Source organism: Lithobates pipiens, unplaced genomic scaffold (genome assembly GCF_037356315.1).
Source record: "Lithobates pipiens isolate NorthernLeopardFrog02 unplaced genomic scaffold, aLitPip1_a1.2 Scaffold_27, whole genome shotgun sequence".
Lineage (NCBI taxonomy): Eukaryota > Metazoa > Chordata > Amphibia > Anura > Ranidae > Lithobates > Lithobates pipiens.
Window position 1 is genome coordinate 78,778,456 of NW_027507788.1, and position 20,598 is coordinate 78,799,053.

General features: G+C 42.3%; 1 protein-coding gene across 8 annotated transcripts in view; it reads left to right on the top strand.

The window, feature by feature from the left end:
- Positions 1-20,598, top strand: part of LOC143933935 (protein kinase C and casein kinase substrate in neurons protein 1-like) — a 230,480-nt gene that overhangs the window by 162,224 nt on the left and 47,658 nt on the right. For 5 of the 8 annotated variants that reach the window (XM_077457103.1, XM_077457107.1, XM_077457104.1 and 2 more), the window contains 4 exons: positions 598-678; positions 9,710-9,830; positions 15,275-15,369; positions 19,239-19,333. In XM_077457103.1, the coding sequence (XP_077313229.1) occupies positions 598-678; positions 9,710-9,830; positions 15,275-15,369; positions 19,239-19,333 (392 nt within the window). The remainder of the gene's footprint in view (positions 1-597; positions 679-9,709; positions 9,831-15,274; positions 15,370-19,238; positions 19,334-20,598) is intronic. The other 3 variants (XM_077457108.1, XM_077457109.1, XM_077457110.1) reach the window with 3 other exon arrangements.

Sequence of the window (20,598 nt, forward strand, 5' to 3'; positions counted from 1 at the left end):
GCAATGGAGAAACTGGTGGAGTTTGTGAAGCCGGTGGTTCCCAGGGCAGACATCCACTATTTAAAAGTGAAAATCGGTGGCCTGAGGAGTACATATCTGAAGGAGAGGAAGAAGGTGCTGAAGTCCATGCAATCTGGAGCTTCAGCAGATGACGTTTATGTCCCCAGGCTGTGGTATTATAACAGGATGCAGTTTCTGTCAGACCAGGCTGAGGTCAGAGAATCACTCTCTACTCTTCCTTCCACGCGTCCTATGCTACATTCCACACCCGCTGAGTCTTCTGACGCCCAACCTGGGCCTTCCATTGAGGAAGAACTGGGGGAGCCCAGCTTGAGCCAGGTATAGTATTGTTGTACATATTTTGGGAGTATAAATGAATGATGTTAACTTGATTTTTGCTCACTAATTGCTGATTTTAGAAAGTGTTTGACATATCAGTAGACAGTAGTGGCCAAAACCTTTGGGACAAGAAAGAAAAATGCTGGGCTCAGAATGATAGTCTTTTGTATTGCTTAACAATTTGCAACAGTCTTGATGTGAAAATTGTGTGTGTTTGATGAACCAAAAACTAAAACTATGTCCCTTTTTCATACACAGGAAGACATCAGCCAGGAGGAGGGTGTGGAATGCAGCAGCCAGGAGGTGGCTGTGGAAAGTGTCAGCCAGGAGGAGGCAGGGGTAAGCGGCAGCCAGGTGGTGGGCGGGCAAAGGAGCCTGCCAGAATGCCAGGTCCCTCCCCTCCGCCTTCCACGCAAAAGGGCGAGAAAGGGGGGGAATGTGGAGGAGTCGGCTCTGAGGCTGATCGGGGAGGTTTCAGCGGCCCTCCAAGCCAAATCCACCTATCAAGAAGCCTTTGCCGCCTTAGCTGCATGCAAACTGGAGAAAATGGAGGAGGGGCAACAGCTCTTATGTGAGGAGATAATTATACACACTCTCAACAAGGGTCTGTTGGGCCAAATGACACAAACAACACACTTGTGTGATTTGGCCCATGCCCCTCCTCCTCCTCCTCCTTCTGCCACACCTCCAGCACCACAGCCTGGAAGGAAGTGTGGAAGGAAGACCAGAGTGTGATGACCTGGGTTCAGTCTGGTCTGACAGAAGATGCAGCCTCTTGTAGTACCACAGCCTGGGAACATAGCTGTCATCTGCTGCTGTTCCGGGTTTCTTGGACTTCAGGACCAGACTTCTCTCCCTCAGATATGTACTCCTCAGGCCACCAGCCAGTTTTGCGTTTAAATAGTTGATGTGTGCCCTGGGGGCTAAAGGCTTTGCTAATCTCCCCAGTTTCTCCATCGCTGCCTCCCTCTTTATCTGTTAGTGACACCTAAATAAAGGTTTTTTTTGTTTGAAGAAATACTTGTGTATGTGTTTGACTTCAAAAAGGACAGTTTATTTGTGAGCAGGCAGGTACATTTTAAAAATACAAAGTGACATGAATAACAAGGGGTACCAACACTAAACAACCTCCTGTAGATTAAAAAAGAAAATATAGAAAAGATAATAATGTTGTTGTGGTAAGTTGACACACAAAACACACCCCAAAAAATGGAAAGATGAGCAAACTGTCAAAAAAGGAGATGTTTATGAAAAAAAACAAACACAAAATTCACCCAAAAAACAATAAAAAATAAATAAAATTGTGTAGATGTGACAATTTCAAAAATTGTATTGCTGAAAGGAGTAAAAAAGACTCAGGAAATACATTCGGGAGAAGTGTGTGTGACTATGAGCATCAAAAGAAGTTCATTCTTGCAGCATTGTAAAGAACAAGAGAATGCGCTTCATGAAAGAATTTTTAACATTGCAGCGTAACGAATGTGCTATATCGATTACAAGCAGTAGTTTTACCTGAGCAAGTGCTTCCGTGTCGGAATTTGATTGTGAGCATGCGTGGCACCTTGTCCGTCGGAGTAGGCTACACATGATCGGAGTATGTCCGATCGGAGCATTTGGTCGGAAACTTTTACCGGCAAGTTGGAAAAGTTGATCCGTCGGATATTCCGACGGAAACAGTCTGATGCAGACCACACATAGTCAGAATATCCGACAAAACGGTCCGATAGGAAACATTCCGACGGAATCTCCGACCATGTGTACAAGAGCTAAGAGTGGTAAGAATGTGGAATTCTCTTCCACAAGCAGTGGTTTTAGCAGGGAGCATAGCTAATTTCAAAAAACTATTAGGCACCTAAACGACCTTAACATACAGGGATATACAATGTAATACTGACATAAAAGTGCACACACACAGGTTGGACTTGATGGACTTGTGTCTTTTTTCAACCTCACCATCTTTGTAACATATGTAACCAGTCAGTGAAGAGTGATCTTCTTTGGATGTTGTGGGGTTGGGCAAAAGGAGGACAGAATTAATATGGAATGAACTCATGATCTCTGACACTCTACTATCTGAAGTGATGATGACCAGAATGGCAATGCTCTGAGACAGAATCTTGGATGTTACCTCAAATAGCAGTTAAAAGGGGAACGTTGAAGGGCTGGTAAGACCAGTTTGAGATCCTATGGAGCACTAGATGCTTAATAGGTGAAGCAGATCTCAGCCATTAATAAAAAAAATTTAGACAGAGAAATACTTTCTCCCTTAATGGTGCTCAATGCCAGTTACTGGTCAAATCCCAATTGCAGAAAGCTTGCAATAGAGAAGAGAGACCTAGAATTAAATCCAAAGGCGGCATGCTATTGAAAGAAGGCCTTTCGAGTATGATGATAAATGCAGATTTGCAAGCCCAAGACATGGTGTTGATGATAGCCTCAGTCAAGCAGCATTCTTTCAGAACCTGACCTTTAATGGCCATGTCAATACAGTCAGAGACTGAGAAGCAGGCGCTGTGTAAGAAAACTGACCATGCATTGTAAATGATGTACCACATGCAAAGTTCTGTATTACAACTTGTTTAACTTGAAAATATAGAATGTGCACAGTGGAGTTAAATTAAATAATAGAACTTAATGCGAATAGCAAGCCATTGCCACACATAATGGATAATAAAGTGTAGCATGTAGAAGAAATTAATAACTTATGATCACACAGTGCTGAATATTTGTGTGATTGATCACTACTACCTGCAACTGTATATGTAGCAACCTCCCCTATTTTTCCACTGGGAATCACACAATCGTAGCCACCTACCAAAACAGCCTGAGTGTGCCCAGCCTTGGTGAGTGCCACAAGTGGAGCATTGCAGTAACCCAGACTGCACCTTGTACCTCCTCCACATGAGGAGCTCTGTGTTTTCTGTTTATACGATGAGCAGAGGGAAGGTCCTGGAGAAAGGAGGGTGTATGCTATTGGTAATAGTTAAAAAATATTTTACCCCAACATTTCATATTTCAAAATATATGTCTGTTATATCATGTACTTGTTGGTAACATGTTCTCTTGGTATTGCTTCCTTTGTGTTCCTGTCAGTCCCCCCGCTTTCCTTTTTCAAACTGACCATGCTAGGCATGAGATCACATTCATCTCAGCGTGGTCAGTTTTCAGTGCTAGGGGAACAGCCTGCCTGTCCTCCAAAGGTCATACTTGTGCTGACACATCCCCCTGGACAGCGATTACTGAGAAGATCAGTGTCCTGTCTTTTCTTCACCCCCAAGATCCAAGCCCCTTATGAAGCTGAGAACAGAGTTTATGTGATCATTTATATAACTGAATGGGTTTTACAAGGTAAGGGTTCACATATACTTTAACTCAGTCCTAGCACTACCTATCCACAACTGTACTTACCTGAAACATTGCAGAGGTCCCATGCCATTTCCCCTTGGGTATCTGCTCTCGTACTCAGGCTTGATAACCCACCACCTAGCACTGGGAAGAACAGGGCAGGAGACCTGAGGCACATGACCAGGTCTACGACACCTATGATGGAGACTTCAATGTGCTTCTTGAAGAATGGTCAAAACATTCCCATAGACACACTCCTAAACCTTGTGGACAGCCTTCCCAGAAGAGTTGAAGCTGTTTTAGCTACAAAGGGTGGGCCAACTCAATATTGGACCCTACGGATTAAGACTGGGATAACAAAGTTCATGTCTGTGTCCCAATACTTTTGACTATATATATATATATATATATATATATATTGTAATGGATGCCGTGGCTGGGTCCTGGAAGGACGCTATATTTCCCCTCTGTTTGGGTTGTGCTCTCTTTAGGGAATGAAAATTGATTAACCCACCTGTTAGAGGAAGTGTCTTTAAAAGGCAAGACAGGAAGTTGTAGATGGGTGTGGAGGAGTGGAGAACACATGGTGGATGGTGTTTGGCGTTTGCTTTGGGTTGCAGCAAATGAAGTGGACAGCAGTGTCCTGTTTGGAAGGCTCCTGGCAGGAGAAGTTACCTGCCATCAAGACCAAGCTCTGTTTCTGATAAGGACAGCTGTTCTGGACTTTGCAAGTTGGTGAGACTACAAATCTTTTTCCTTTTGTTTTTGGCTGCTGTAAAGCTATTTAAGTTAATAAACCGTTTGTTGTATGAAAAGCCTGTGTCCTGCGGTCTACCTGGTCCCCCGAACATGACAAGTGGTGCTCGAATGCGGGCAGGACAAAGTAACAGGCATATTTTCTTGCTAATTTTTTTTTTTTGTGGATTTGAACTGACATTTAAAGGGACAGTACAGTGAATTTATGTCCTGGGTTAAAGCTGCACAACTGCGGAAAGCTGAAACCATGGAGGAGCTAATTAAACAGCTGTCCTTGGCGAATATACAAGCGCAGACCCGCCATGAGGAAGCTAATCAGCGCTTAGCAACGCAGCACAACGAGGCACTGGCTTTGCAGCAAGAAAATACTCGCCTGTTGGTGGCCCAGTTAGCAGCCCAGCAAGCGACCCAACAAGAGGTTATGCAGGATCAGATGGCGGCCTTAAAAGAAGCAGTGCAGCAGCTTTCTCAGGGCCGTGAACAAGTGGCCGTTGCCCCTGGCAACCAGGTGACCATAAGGGCAAGCCATTTCTTGCAGAAGTTGTCCCCGAGTGATGACGTAGAGGCGTTTCTGGCAACATTTGAGAGGACGGCAGAGAGAGAAGGGTGGCCCCAGGACCAGTGGGCCGGCTTAATTGCTCCTTTCCTCACCGGAGATCCTCAAAAAGCCTATTTTGACCTACCACCAGAAGATGCTAAAAATTATCAAAAACTAAAGGCAGAAATACTGGCTCGGTTGGGGGTGACTACGGCCGTTCGGGCCCAACGAGTGCACCAATGGAAGTATCGTTCAAACCGGCCACCGCGATCTCAAATGCATGACCTGGTGCAACTAGTAAAAAAATGGCTGCAGCCCGAAGTGTTGTCTGGCCCCCAAATTGTGGAGCGGATCGTGCTGGACCGGTACTTAAGGTCACTGCCAGATGACCTTCAACGGTGGGTCAGTCATGGCGACCCCAAAACCGCGAACGGCCTTGTTGAGATGGTGGAACGATATACGGTGGTGGAGGATCTGCTTGGCCCCACCAAGCGTCAAGGGCCCAGTCTGCCACGGCCCTTCCGATCAACTGCCGCCCTTCGAACGGATGTCCCCAGGAGCCCTGGAACCAACACCCCGGAAGGCCAAGAGTCACACCCGTTACCCCCTCAGCGACCTGTTCCTGATCGGAGAGGAGGGGATGTACAATGTTGGCGATGTCATGCCTGGGGCCATACCCGGGCCCACTGCCCATTGCAGGAAGAACCCATGGAATGCGGGGTTCTTCGGAGGGGGTCTTTTTATGCCCATAAATCGTGTACAACACATCTTGACCTTGGAGAGAGGAATTTTGAGTGTGAAGTCCAAGTGAACCACCACCCTGCATGGGCCTTGCTGGACTCTGGAAGCATGGTAACCCTGGTTCACCCTAGAGTAATTGGGAAGATCGGTCCGGTAAGCAAAATTTTGCGGGTTGTGTGCATTCATGGGGACACTAGAGAGTACCCTCTCATCTCGGTGTCCATCTCCACAGCATGTGGCACTGGTACTCAAGAGGTGGGGGTGGTAAAGAACTTGGTACATGACGTTATCATAGGACGAGACTGTCCATTATTTGCAAAACTTTGGAGACAAGGAGAACTATCTGAAAGGTCCAGAGACTGGGAAGAAACTAGTCCCTCTGTTCCTGTTGTAGAGGGTAATAACCCTGAGATGCCACATGTTCATAATATGGACTCAGTTGATAAAAACGCCAAGACTTTGGTTAATAATGATGAAAATAGTGCTGATTCTGTTAAAGATGTCAATATGTGGGGTTCTCAGACCTACCTGAACACTGAGGGGGGGGAACCTTCCCCGCTTCAGGTAATGCTGGGGGAAGATGATGAGGAAATGGCCTCTACCCCTGACTTGCCAGATTTGGGTGTTCCCCAGGGGGCATTTGGTACTGCCCAGATGCAGGACCCCACTTTGGCCAGGGCACGGGAACAGGTTGTAGTAATAAATGGGGAGCCCCAAGAGCCAGGTGCTAATGAGCGGTGGCCACATTTTTCAATACGTAATGAATTGCTTTATCGGGTTACTAAAGTGAGAGAAAATGTGGTAGAACAATTATTGGTACCCCAACAATATAGACGCAAGGTCCTGGACCTGGCCCATGATGATGTGTTAGGGGGACACCTGGGAGTTGAAAAGACGGAGGCACGGATCGCCGACCGGTTTTACTGGCCAGGCTTGAAAGCAGAGGTAAGGAGATACTGTACCTCTTGTCCCACCTGTCAGTTGACCGCTCCGGCGACCCATTTCCGGAGCCCGTTGGTCCCTCTACCCATAATTGAGGTCCCATTCGAGAGGATAGCCATGGATATAGTGGGTCCCTTGGTAAAGTCGGCTCGAGGTCATTCTTACATACTAGTGATCCTTGACTATGCCACTCGATATTCTGAGGCGCTACCCATGCGGAATACCTCCTCTAAGGCTATTGCACGAGAGTTATTCCAGTTGTTTACACGGACAGGTTTTCCCAAGGAAATACTCACAGACCAGGGCACCCCGTTTATGTCGAAGGTTATGGCTGATGTATGCAAACTGTTCCGGATTAAACAGCTGCGCACATCGGTCTACCATCCCCAAACAGATGGATTGGTAGAACGTTTTAATAAGACCCTTAAGTCTATGCTCAAGAGAGTGGTACAAAGGGATGGGAAAGACTGGGACTGCCTGTTACCAGCTCTCCTGTTCGCTATCCGAGAAGTGCCCCAGGCCTCCACTGGGTTTTCGCCCTTTGAATTGGTATATGGGCGGAGACCTCGCGGACTACTGGACTTTGTTAAAGAAGAATGGGAAAGTGAACCAATCCAGCATAAAAGTGTTCTTGAATATGTCTCTCAAATGCAGGAGAGGATCCGAACTGTGATGCCGCTAGTTAAGGAACACTTACAAAAAGCCCAGGAGGCTCAACGACAGGTCTATAATAGGGCAGCCAAAATTAGGAACTTTCAAGTGGGGGATCGAGTAGCAGTGTTGATTCCCACTGTGGAAAGTAAATTCTTGGCCAGATGGCAAGGCCCTTTCGAGGTTGTAGAAAAAATGGGAGAGGTAAATTATAGAGTCCACCAACCAGGCAAGAGGAAACCCTTCCAGATATATCATGTAAACTTGTTAAAGCCCTGGACAGACAGGGAACCAGCGACCTCCCTGGCTAGTACAAAACTTGAGCCTCGGGTTGGGGTGGAGAGTGTCCAAATAGCAAATACCCTGTCTAAAACCCAAAGTCAGCAGGCAAAGGAGTTCTTGCAGAGAAATAAAGAAAAATTTTCAGACTTGCCCGGGCTCACTAGTGTCGTAGAGCATGATATTGTCACAGAACCAGGAGTCAAAGTTTTTGTCCGGCCCTACCGCATTCCAGAGGCTCAAAGGAAGGCCGTTTCAGAGGAAGTAAAAAAGATGTTAGACCTAGGGATTATTGAGGAATCGCAGAGTGAGTGGTCGAGCCCGATTGTGTTGGTACCGAAGCCCAACGGGACTCTGCGATTCTGCAATGATTTCCGGAAACTTAATGAAGTTTCCCGGTTTGATGCCTACCCTATGCCCCGGGTAGATGAGCTTATCGAGAGACTAGGTCCAGCCAGGTATATCACTACGTTAGACCTTACCAAGGGGTATTGGCAAATACCGTTGACTAAGGCTGCTAGAGAGAAAACTGCTTTTTCTACCCCAGAGGGGAGTTTTCAGTACAAAAGGATGCCTTTTGGATTGCAAACTGCTCCAGCCACTTTCCAGAGAGCAATGGATAGGATTTTACGACCTCACCGGAAGTATGCCTCAGTATACTTGGACGATATAGTCATTTTTAGCAAAGACTGGGAATCACATTTGCCCAAAGTGCAGGCAGTGCTGGACTCTCTTTGGAAGGAGGGGTTTACAATAAACCCTGAAAAATGTGCTTTGGGAATGGAGGAGGTGAAATACCTGGGTTATATCGTGGGTAGAGGGGTAGTGAAACCTCAGGTCAACAAGATAGAGGCTATACAGAATTGGCCCCGCCCCCTCACAAAAAAGCAGGTACGTGCATTCCTGGGCATGGTGGGATACTACAGGAGGTTTGTACCCAACTTTGCCACGTTGGCGGCTCCGTTGACCGATCTGACTAAGGGTCGGAAATCGGTCATGGTGGAGTGGAATGCAGACGCTGAGAAGGCTTTTTTGGAGCTCAAGTCGGCGCTGTGCCAACACCCTGTCCTTGTAGCACCCAATTTTTCAAAAGAATTTATTGTCCAGACTGATGCTTCCGATGTAGGATTGGGAGCGGTGTTGTCACAGGTTATTCATGGCGAGGAACACCCGATAGTCTTCCTCAGCAGGAAGTTAACACCAGCGGAGAAAAACTATGCCATAATTGAACGAGAGTGTCTGGCCATTAAGTGGGCTCTGGAATCCCTCAGATATTACCTTTTGGGGAGGAAGTTTAGGTTGATTTCTGACCATGCCCCTTTAACATGGCTGAGACAGGGAAAAGGGACTAATGCCAGGGTTACCCGGTGGTTCCTGGCACTCCAGGAATTTAAGTTTGTAGTGGAGCATAGGCCCGGGAGACTGCATCAAAACGCAGATGCCCTCTCCCGAGTCCATTGTTTGAGCTCCACTGTTGCCTCCACCTCCTTGGCGTTGGGGCACAGGGGGGGGATATGTAATGGACGCCGTGGCTGGGTCCTGGAAGGACGCTATATTTCCCCTCTGTTTGGGTTGTGCTCTCTTTAGGGAATGAAAATTGATTAACCCACCTGTTAGAGGAAGTGTCTTTAAAAGGCAAGACAGGAAGTTGTAGATGGGTGTGGAGGAGTGGAGAACACATGGTGGATGGTGTTTGGCGTTTGCTTTGGGTTGCAGCAAATGAAGTGGACAGCAGTGTCCTGTTTGGAAGGCTCCTGGCAGGAGAAGTTACCTGCCATCAAGACCAAGCTCTGTTTCTGATAAGGACAGCTGTTCTGGACTTTGCAAGTTGGTGAGACTACAAATCTTTTTCCTTTTGTTTTTGGCTGCTGTAAAGCTATTTAAGTTAATAAACCGTTTGTTGTATGAAAAGCCTGTGTCCTGCGGTCTACCTGGTCCCCCGAACATTACAATATATATATATATATATATATATATATATATCTTTTGGGTTTAAATATGCTTTAATGTGACAATGTGACAATGAAAATTACTAAAAATGTGAAATCTATTTAATAGCTAGTATGTGTTGTATAGGCATAAAAAGATAAAAAGTAATCAACTGTGTTGTATTTCCAGCATTATGACTGTCTATAGTGACTTGAACCAGGCCATTATGGCTGTCAGCGACCAAGAAGATTTGAAGTGGTGGAGGAACAGGCATGGTCCTGGGATGTTAATGAATTGGCCTCAAATAGAGGTGAGCTGTTATATTGCCGCTACTGACTCCCTATGTATTTCAGGCTGCCCTAAAAATGAAAGTTACTACAAACTGCTATATAGGTTCCCTAAGAAATAATAAAGTAATGTTGATAACTGTGTGAGGCCACCCATTATAATCATTGGACAGTGTTAAAGTGTCGGAGGGTTTCAGCCCTAAGTTTGTATCCATAGAAGATGTTTGAATCATTCACAAAAAAGCTCAATAGGTTTCGGGTGCTAAAAGAGGTATGCAGACACCCATGAAGTCTTTGCCTACCGAACTTCTACTGTACATGGAGAAATTGTGATGTTTACAGTGAACTCATGTCCAGTTTAAAGCTCTCTTTACAGTTTAGTAGAAGACAAATTTGTGAAGGAAGGGAGCAGAGGAGGTAAACATTATATTTATCATTAAGTGCTTCCAGAGATGAACGTTTTAATGCATTTTGTACAGCCTGTTGCAGTTCCAGCCAAGTTTAGGCCTTCATGCTGTTTTCCAGTCACTACACTAGCAGGTTGCCTTGAGTAAGAGCTAGGTGTAATGCACTTAGATGCCCACTACAGCCCAGAAGCTTTTTTTAATTTATTATAGTCCAGAATTTTACATGAACATATCATTTCAAAACATTTTACGTTTTATGCAAGATTCTGTTTACAAAATGAACCAAGGTAAATTAACTACTTTATTCAATAAGATGGAATGCTGGAAATTTGGATCTGTATTTGGCTCAACAACCATTAAAATAATTACCCCTTTCCCCATTAAATTATCTTCCAAAGACCTATAGAATTCCAGTAATAAAAACTTTACATCTGTTGTGCAATATTGTTAAATTGTGGTATATTTATAGCAACCCATCTTTTTAGCAAATCCTAAAGCATGATTAAGATTACCAAGATTATAAAATTTAGATTTCTTTTCTGAGTGGTGGGTAAAAATACAATTATTTCAGGGGTTAATGTTATGTGCTACCCAGCCAGGTCCTTTACACAAATTATATAACATATGATTCTGGTTTAGTTTAGAACTTCAAGTAGCGACTATCGCTGTCCTTTTTTCACTTGTAATATATTTGTTGCAGTGACTATAAAAGCCCTAATTACCAGTTTCAAGACTTCTTCTCTTTTCAGGATTGTCTTATACACCTTTTTGAATCTTCTCCAAGTTAATTACAGTGGGGAAATTACTTTTTATTGTAGGGTTCCCTTACTTTTTTATGGTTAGCATTAGATAATAATTGATATAAACTTCTAATGGGAAGCTTTTCTCTTAGTCAATCCTTGTTTGGAAAATTTTCCAGTGCTAAACTCAATGGGCAATACAGCAGGTGTTCAGCAAACTGATTTAATCTAATTTAATCTACTCTAAATAATCTATTACTGTATAGACAATTTGGTATACCCACACTCTCCTTTAGATCTTTATTGTCAATAAGGCCGGCCTTAGTTGGAGCGAATTTATTTCCTGCAACCACAGATTGTGGGAAAGAAACCCTCATCAACACACACAGTGTTGACAGGGGAATCCCTCCCGGGATATAGTAACGATATTTCAATAATTCATATTTATGAGGAAAGTTCCAAGAAAGTTTGTTCAGTTCTTGTGTAAAAAAAACTCAAAAATTGAATAATAAAAATAGCAAAATATTACAAGAACAATATCAAAATATAGAATGTCATTAATAATGTATTATATTCTTAAAATTAAGATTGAATCAGATGTGTGTGTGTGTATGTAGATGTGACAGCAATGTCTTGTGATGTCTGCCTAGCTGTCCTCCTGGTGTGAGAGAGTGTCCCAAATCTCTCTGTTTAACTCCTTTTTACTCCTAAATTCAGCCCCCACCTTTTACTAAAATCTGACCCCTCCTTCCTAAAAAGCTTTATTTTGTCTTATAGTTCCACAGAAAACCTCAGGTTTTTAATGAAACAGTTTCCGTCCCACCTCACTCTTAATAAGATAATACTTGAATGGTGGAAACCACCAACAAACACTCTCAACAGTGAAATAGTATGTAATCCACAATGGCGGAACATCAAAAGGGATTGAGAATTGATGTTATGCTCGACATGTTTCGCGTGTCCTCGCGCTTCTTCTTATTCTGACCAGCTAACAGAATAAGAAATAAAGCATAATAAACAACAAAGAAATACATAACATATAATATTCATTAAGATGGAAGTAAGACCGACTTACTTCCATTTTAATGAATATTATATATTATATGTTATGTATTTCTTTGTTGTTTATTATGCTTTATTTCTTATTTGTTAGCTGGTCAGAATAAGCTCCAGAAGAAGGAGGAGAACGCACGAAACATGTCGAGCATAACATCAATTCTCAATCCCTTTTGATGTTCAGCCATTGTGGATTACTTACTATTTCACTGTTGAGAGTGTTTGTTGGTGGTTTCCACCATTTTAGTATTATCTTATAACAACGGTAACATAAATAGGGATGATTCTCTGATCACTTATGAACATTTTTTGTATTGATTTTGTGTTTTAGAACTTTTGTAAATAAAAATCTATATTTTTAATTAATCAAGTTGTTGTATTGTGCCTAAAAAGTCCATAGCCCAATTTTTCTTCTTTTTCTGTTTAAATTTCAAATTTAGGACGTGGCACGTTTTTATCTGCAATTTTGTATCCACCTTACCACATGGTGTTTTGATACATGTAGAGTTTTTCAATGTCATAGCTTTATAGTTCTTTTCATGAAGACAGAGAAATGGCATGGTATGCTATCCTCCTGGAAATGTATATTTCATAAAGAAATTTATCACATGTTCAACCCAATTTGTGATATACATTCTAAAAAGTCCCTGCAATTTACTTTACGTGGGCCGAACGTTACACACTTTACTCACCAGAGTTGGTGAACATCGTAAGTCCATCATAAAAGGTGAAGATGAGGATAGTATACCGCGCCAATTCTCCCTCTTTCATGATGAGAAGAATTATACAGCTATGACAGTAGTAGCCATTGAACATATACGTAAAGGGTCCCTCACAGACAACCATAGATTCATGTTGCTATGTAAAAGAGAGACCATGTGGATTTGTAAACATAAATCACTCTCTCCCCATGGATTAAATTGAGGAGCTGGATATCCACACTGTCATGAAATAAAAATCACCTTTTTTTTACTTTTTTCTGAGTTACTGTATATTCTTGTCAGCATTACATCCCGTAATGTTTATTATGTATAAAGTATATGTATTAAAATCCCTTCTCTTGCCGGCTCTGACCCCCCTGACGAAGGGATTAGTCCCCGAAACATGTAGTCCGAGGCTGACTGAGCTCCAGCATTTTCCTCTACAATCCCTTACCCCTCCCATCGTCATGTGGACAGGTGACCGGCCAAAGCCCGTCTGCAATTTCCGCTGCCTGGTTGTGCAGGCTTGGAAGCAAGCACCCCTGTTTTGCCGTCTCCTGACCAGGACCAACCAGGCTGCATTGCCTCCCCGACCATCGGGAGTGGAGCGTGCTCTCCCTGGGATTACAGCCCCTCCTTCATGAGCTCTAGGACTCCACAAAAGCCTTCCTCCATCTGGCTCTGCTGGAGACTGAGGAACTCAGCCTGCACACACTGGGCTCACCATCCCTCCTCCACAGCCCTGGGGTTTGTAACAGCCATTCGTCCCTTCTGGCTCTGCGGAGGACTTCGCAGAAGTCAGGAATTACTGTGTTCACAGGGCACACATGGTTCTTTCCCTCTGCCTGTATCGTCTATGCATTTTTTGACACTTTGATTCCTGAAAATAATTGTTTTATCTGCAATTAAAGATTTGAATATTTTACATTGTTTTTAATTGTTTTTACCTGTCTCTATCAATCCATCATAACAGCGCTCCCTTTGTTGATTTTTATACTTTCTCTCATCTGGTCTCTTGAGTTTGAGAGCCGGGGTTTAATATCCCCTCACCTAAGAGTATCCTTGGACACATTCATGCGCTTGGCCCCCTTGTTGCTTTTTGTGAATGGGAGATCCATATTCTAACAATGTTGTGTTTAGCTGCTAAAAGAAGGTGGATGACAATGAATCTAAGGTCAGGTGAGTACCTATAATATTACAGGCTAGGGAGAACACACAATTTCAATATGAATGAATGATTTACATCTCCATAATATGTGGTAAAAGGAATTCCATTTCTCCAAATAACCACCAACACTTAGGAAATTGTGTTGGGTAAAATTTAGATGAATTAAACAGGGTGAGGTACCAACAATGGAATGTTGTCTGGTTCCCTTGGATTTTTAAATGTCTTTTTTCATCCAGGAATTTCCATTGGTTCTAGTAAAAGAAAGGGGCAGGTCCTGCAGTCAGAAAGGCAAACTCTAGCTGCAGCTTCTAATGCATACTGCGAAAGACTCGCAGTGAAAACAAAGTGAGCATTTTCAGTACAAAAAGGGAGCCTGTACAACAGTGCAAGACTGAAGGTTAGACTGGGGGTCACAGACTTGGAACAAGTATGCAACAGTGAGGTGAGAACTTGTGATCTCCATACATATCCTGTGCCAGAAACTCAAAGTATTCAGTAGAAAAAAAAAAAATTCCTGTGTGACAAGTTGGGGAATTTGTAGCTCATTGGTAGCGCCAAACAGTGAGTTTACTCCATGCCAGAAGAACGTTTTAGGGCTTTTTCTGCTGATTTTTATTTAAAGTAAAGCAGAAAGTTCACATTTGAATTGTTTCCCACATAGGGGTTCTCGCCATCAATGTAACATAATGTAGAATTTAGCCTCGTGGCTCTCTTTGCAGCTTCACTGCTCTGGCCTCCTGCCTTGGTCCTCCAGACCATCAAACACACAGTCCCAGTGCTTGTGCACAAAACAATGTACCTTTGTCAGCTTGACTATTTCTCCTGCAGCTCCCAGCTTCTATATCGTCACAGGCTCGTGCCTTTGTCTGTCCTGACCAGGAAAGTATGTGCACCTCCCAGCTCCCTTCACACATTGACCCCTTCGGGAGAGTGGGTCCAGTGACCTCTAACTCTGGCTCTAACATAAACCCAGTACACACCTGTATCATCAGTGTGCCTGTTTCCCACAAAATCTGTCCTATTTTCTAGCACCATTTTAAACAGTGGCATAGGCCCGACCTGACAAACCTGTCATTATAGATTTCCATAGAAAATTCCTGCAGCATGACACATTATTTGCAATACACTATCCACTGCTACCTTGAGACATTACAACTTTATTAGAAGTTGGCAGATAAGTAAGGACTGCAGCCTTCCAGAAAGAAAAGCCAGTGCCATAATCTTTAGAAGACAAGGAGAGGAATAGTGGACCAGGAATCAGGCCATTTGGGCAATAGCTAAAGTTAATCCCCATAGCACCAGTCTGCGTGCGACTGGGGGGGGGGGGGGCAATATCAACCTACAATATTATAAAATATATATTTCCATCACAAGAACAATTTTTTTTCACTGCAGGAGTGGAACCCGGACGTTGAGCAACAGATAGTAAAAAAGAAGAAAGTGAAAGAGGACAGTGTGAAGTTACACAGTGTAACCCCCACTGACACCAGGTGAGACAAATCTGATAATAGTTAAAGCAGAACCCTCTTTTATACAACAGGATAATGTTTTTAAAATAACAAGCAAACCTCTTCCCAATTTAGCACAGTCAAATCCTTACCAATAAATGCACTCAAAAATAATGTTTCTGATTATGGTAAGCACTGGATATCTGTGGCCATTACAAGTGATCCCATACTCCTTGCTGAGAGCAGGCACACTCAAAAAAAATCATGTTAGACAGAAGAAAAATAAAGAACCATGTAAGTGTAAATCTAACTTTTGCAGTGTCTGGGGCTGACCAAGACCATCAAAAGTGGCCACTTTTGGGTGGACTGATCCTTTAATATAGTCATGCATACGTAAGCCACTGACCTGACTGACTGTAAGTTTAAACCCAAGTAGTCATGTACAGATCATGCAAGCTCTTGGACAAAAACAGCTTGTCTTTGTCCAAGCGCTTGCAACATCTGTAAATGCCTACTTGGATTCCAACTTACAGTGCAGGATGGTATCCCTCACCCTGTGGTTATTGTTGTACAAACTCCGATGAAGGGGCAGTGTTAGGCATCTGAAATGCGTTGTTTTTTTTGCAGCATAAAATATTTGATGGACTTGGTGGATATTTCAATGGCACTCACATTTAAAAATAAATGTTTGGTAAACTTCTTCGAGGGTCCAACAGAACATCATGGTGGTTGGTGAGCACACTACAGGACTGCACACTACATATGATTTAACAACTAATCACCAGAAGGTTTAGCGCTTCTATAACACCAAAAGATAGTAATGAGCAACCCAGGAGTCAGCAATCTCACAGATGAAATATTGTGTAAAAATAATCCTGCGTTATTAATAAACTGAACAATGTACAAAAAAATCAAACATTAAATAAAAATATAAAAAAGGTGTTACAAAATATATATATGAATATAGAGAAATCTATAATTAGAATATACCACCAAACAGTTCAGTCACTGAAAATGAGCCTTTGAGAAAGCCTGCGGGGATGCAATGCGTTGGGGGGGGGGGGGGGGTAAGTCATGACATCATCATGCTGGGCAGGGATTGGACGCCATCTTGCCAGTACAGATGCCGATGATATGCTAGTCTATGCTTTTGCTTGACACATTTAAATGTCTTTTTATCCTGTGAGTTTATTTTAAATTCATTAATAAATTCTTAATAAATGTGAAAGTAGTTTTGCAAGATCTTTTTTGTGACTTTTGTGACATGCTGGTGATCTGGCTGATTAAAAAGGGTCTTTGACCTCCTATTAGCAGTGAGGTCCATCTTGCCAGCAGAAGAGGCACCTAATTGGGCACACTGGTGACACTATTGGTGGAAGAGTATAGTACAAAAAATCTGAGAAGTTTTTTTTTTCTTTGAACATGGACATTTGTGTAGATTTTGTCAAGGCTATTTATCCCATTGTTTATTGAAGTATAATGGGACTCTCTGCACATTTTATAATAACTGTTGCATTTACAGTGCCTTAAAAAGGATTCATACCCCTTGAAATTTTCCACATTTTGTTGTGTTACAACCAAAAACATAAATGTATTTTATTGGGATATTATGTGATAGACCAAAACAAAGTGGCACAATTGTTAAGTATTAGAAATATTATTAATGGTTTTTAAAGGTAAAACTACCATTCGCTGCAGGTCCAGCCAGCTGCAAGTCTTTTTGGGTATGTCTCTACCAGATTTGCACATGTAGAGAGTGACATTCTTGCCCATTCTTTGCAAAATAGCAAAAGCTCTGTCAGATTATATAGAGAGCATCTGTGAATAGCAATTTTCAAGTCCTGCTAAAAGATTCTCAATTGGATTTAGGTCTTGACTCTGACTGGGCTATTCTAACATATGAATATGCTTTGATCTAAACCATTCCATTGTAGCTCTGGTTGTATGTTTAGGGTCATTATCCTACTGGATGGTGAACCTCCACCCCAGTCTTAAGTCTTTTGCAGACTCTAAAGCCCCATACATCAGAAATCCCATCAGCAAAAGTCAGATGAGAGCTTTTGGTCCGATATCCCGACCGTGTGTAAGCTCCATCAGACTTTTGCTGGCGGAATTCCCGCCAGCAAAAGATTGAGAGCAGGTTCTCAATTTTTCGGAAATTCTGATCGTATGTAGGAATTCCAATGCGCAAAATTCCTACGCATGCTTGGAAACAATTCGACGCATGCTCGGAAGCATTGAACTTTCTCGGCTCGTCGTAGTGTTGTACGTCACCGTGTTCTTGGCGGTCGAAACTTCAGAGAACTTTTGTGTGACCGTGTGTATGCAAGCCAAGCGTGAGCAGAATTCTTGGATGGTTTTTCCACTGGAATTTCTGCTCGTGTGTACGGGGCATAACAGGTTTTCTTCATAGATTGCCCTGTATTTGGCTCCATCCATCTTCCCATCAACTGACCAGATTTCATGCTGAAGAAAAGCATCCCCACAACATGATGCCACCACAATGGTGTGTTTAGGGTACTGTGCAGTGTTAGTTTTCCACCACAGATAGCATTTTTCTTTTAGCCCCAAAAAGGAAAATTTTGGTCTCCTATGACCAGAGCACCTTCTTTCACATGTTTGCTGTGTCTCCCACTTGGCTTCTCGTAAACTGCAAACAAGACTTCTTATGGCTTTCTTTGAACAATGGCTTTCTTCTTGCCACTCTTCCATAAAGGCTAGATTTGTGGAGTGTGTGACTAATAATTGTCCTGTGGACAGATTCTCCCACCTGAACTATGAATCACTGCAGTGCCTCCAGAGTTACCATGGGCCTTTTGGCTGCTCCTATGGTTAATGCTCTCCTTGCCTGGACTGTCAGTTTAGGTGGACAGCCATGCCTTGGTAGGTTTGCAGTTGTACCTAACTCTTTCCATTTTTGGACGATGGATTGAACAGTGCACTGTGAGATGTTCAAAATTTGGGATTTTTTTTTATAACCTAACCCTGCTTTAAACTTCTCCACAACTTTATCCCTGACCTGTCTGGTGTGTTCCTTGGCCTTCATGGTGCTAGTTGTTGACTAAAGTTCTCTAACAATCCTCTGAGGGCTTCACAGGACAGCTGTATTTATACTGAGATTAAATTACACAAAGGTGGACTCTATTTACTAATTAGGTGACTTCTGAAGGCAAAAGGTTTCACTAGATTTTAGTTAGGGCTATCAGAGTAAAGGGGGCTGAATACAAATGTAATCCACACTTTTTAGATATTTATTTGTAAAACCATTTGTCATTTTCCTTCCACTTCATAATTATGTGTCACTTTGCGTTGGTCTATAACAGGGATATGCAATTAACGGACCTCCAGCTGTTGCAGAACTACAATTCCCATGAGGCATAACAAGACTCTTAGAGCCACAAGCAGGACAGCCAGAGGCAGAGGCATGATGGGACTTGTAGTTTAGCAACAGCTGGAGGTCCGCTAATTGCATATCCCTGGTCTATAACATAAAATCCCAATAAAATACATTTATGTTTTTTTCTGTAACATGACAAAATGTGTAAAATTTCAAGGGGTATGAATACTTTTTCAAGGCACTGTATGCACTTTATATGGTCAATTTAAGGGATTTAGTTATATATTTTGTATGATTGTTGGTATATTGGAGTGCTTCACTGTATTACACATTTATAATGTCACAGATTAGGTACTGTAGCTAGAATGAAGTCACAACAGTAGCCACTTACGTGTGCACCCTACACTCCAGGAGTGGGTGGTTTTATTAAACCAATTATCAAACTATCACCAAAGTTGAAGTTTGCTCCTGCCTACATCTCATCATTCGTCGCCCAACATTGCAACCAGGGAAGTAAGTACATCAACCCCATCATACAGGTACCTATAACATGGACTCTATGATCTGTTTACAGTATGAATAGACCACCAGTAAATGTGCCAGGGGTCCGTGTTCGAGCTGTGTATGATTATTCTGGACAGGAATCTGACGAGCTCAGCTTTAAAGCAGGTAAGAACTTCAGCCTAGCAGTTTTTAACTTCAAGTCCTTTATTTTTCTGCACTGCATATAATCGTTCAGCAATGTAATTAACATGCTGCCTGCAGATGAAAGTAAAAGAACAAATAGACCATTAATGGCTATCCTCTCTGTTCTTAAAAATGGCACATGTTCAGGCTGCTGGAAGACTTCTACAACACTATCAGCATACACTAAGCATAAGTCACACGGTGTCATGTGAGCCTTCATACAAGGAATATTGGGTATTTTCTTAGCTCCTGAAAGCTGAGGGAAGCTGCGGATGACTGAAGGAACATTAGGTATATGTTGCTGGGAAGGGGAACATTAAAGAAACCATAGGCTTGCTTCAAACTGGCCACACATGTTACAATCTAATTGTAAGATGTATATTTAAAAAAAATATATAGATTAACCCTTTTAAGCGAATATAAGTTATTTCTTTACTTTTTATGGATGAGTTTTTACCGCATCAGTCACCTTTCTGCAGAACTTATACAGAGTTTATCACCGGGTGCTGAATATGCAAGACAAAATTGTATGAAAAACCCATTTGCCCTGTGGAATCATGTGTGAAACTGAGTATATTGGAACACAGTGGATGTTGAAGTGGTTGTAAACCTCAGATATGAAATACGAACAAAGCATATCCTTATAATGTTTACTTGGCTCAGTGAAGGACATTAACCACTTTCAGACCGGACCATTTTGCTGGCTTAAGACCAGACTTTTTGCGATTCGGCACTGCGTCGATTAAACTGACAATTGCGCAGTCGTGCGACATGGCTCCCAATCAAAATTGATGTCCTTTTTTCCCCCACAAATAGAGCTTTCTTTTGGTGGTATTTGAGCACCCCTGCGTTTTTTATTTTTTGTGCTATAAACAAAAATAAAGCGACAATTTTGAAAAAAACACATTATTTTTTACTTTTTGCTATAATAAACATCCCAAAAAATATATAAAAAAATATGTTTTCCTTCACTTTAGGCTGATACGTATTCTTCTACATATTTTTGGTAAAAAAATCGCAATAAGCGATTTTTGATTGGTTTGCTCAAAAGTTATAGCGTTTACAAAATAGAGGATAGTTTTATGGCATTTTTATTAATATTTTTTTTTTACTAGTAATGGCAGCGATCAGCGATTTTTATTGTGACTGCGACATTATGGCAGACTGTAGAAATTGAGTTATTACTGTATTAATAGCTATATTTCATATAATTCATATTGATGAGGAAAGTTCCAAGAAAATCCGTT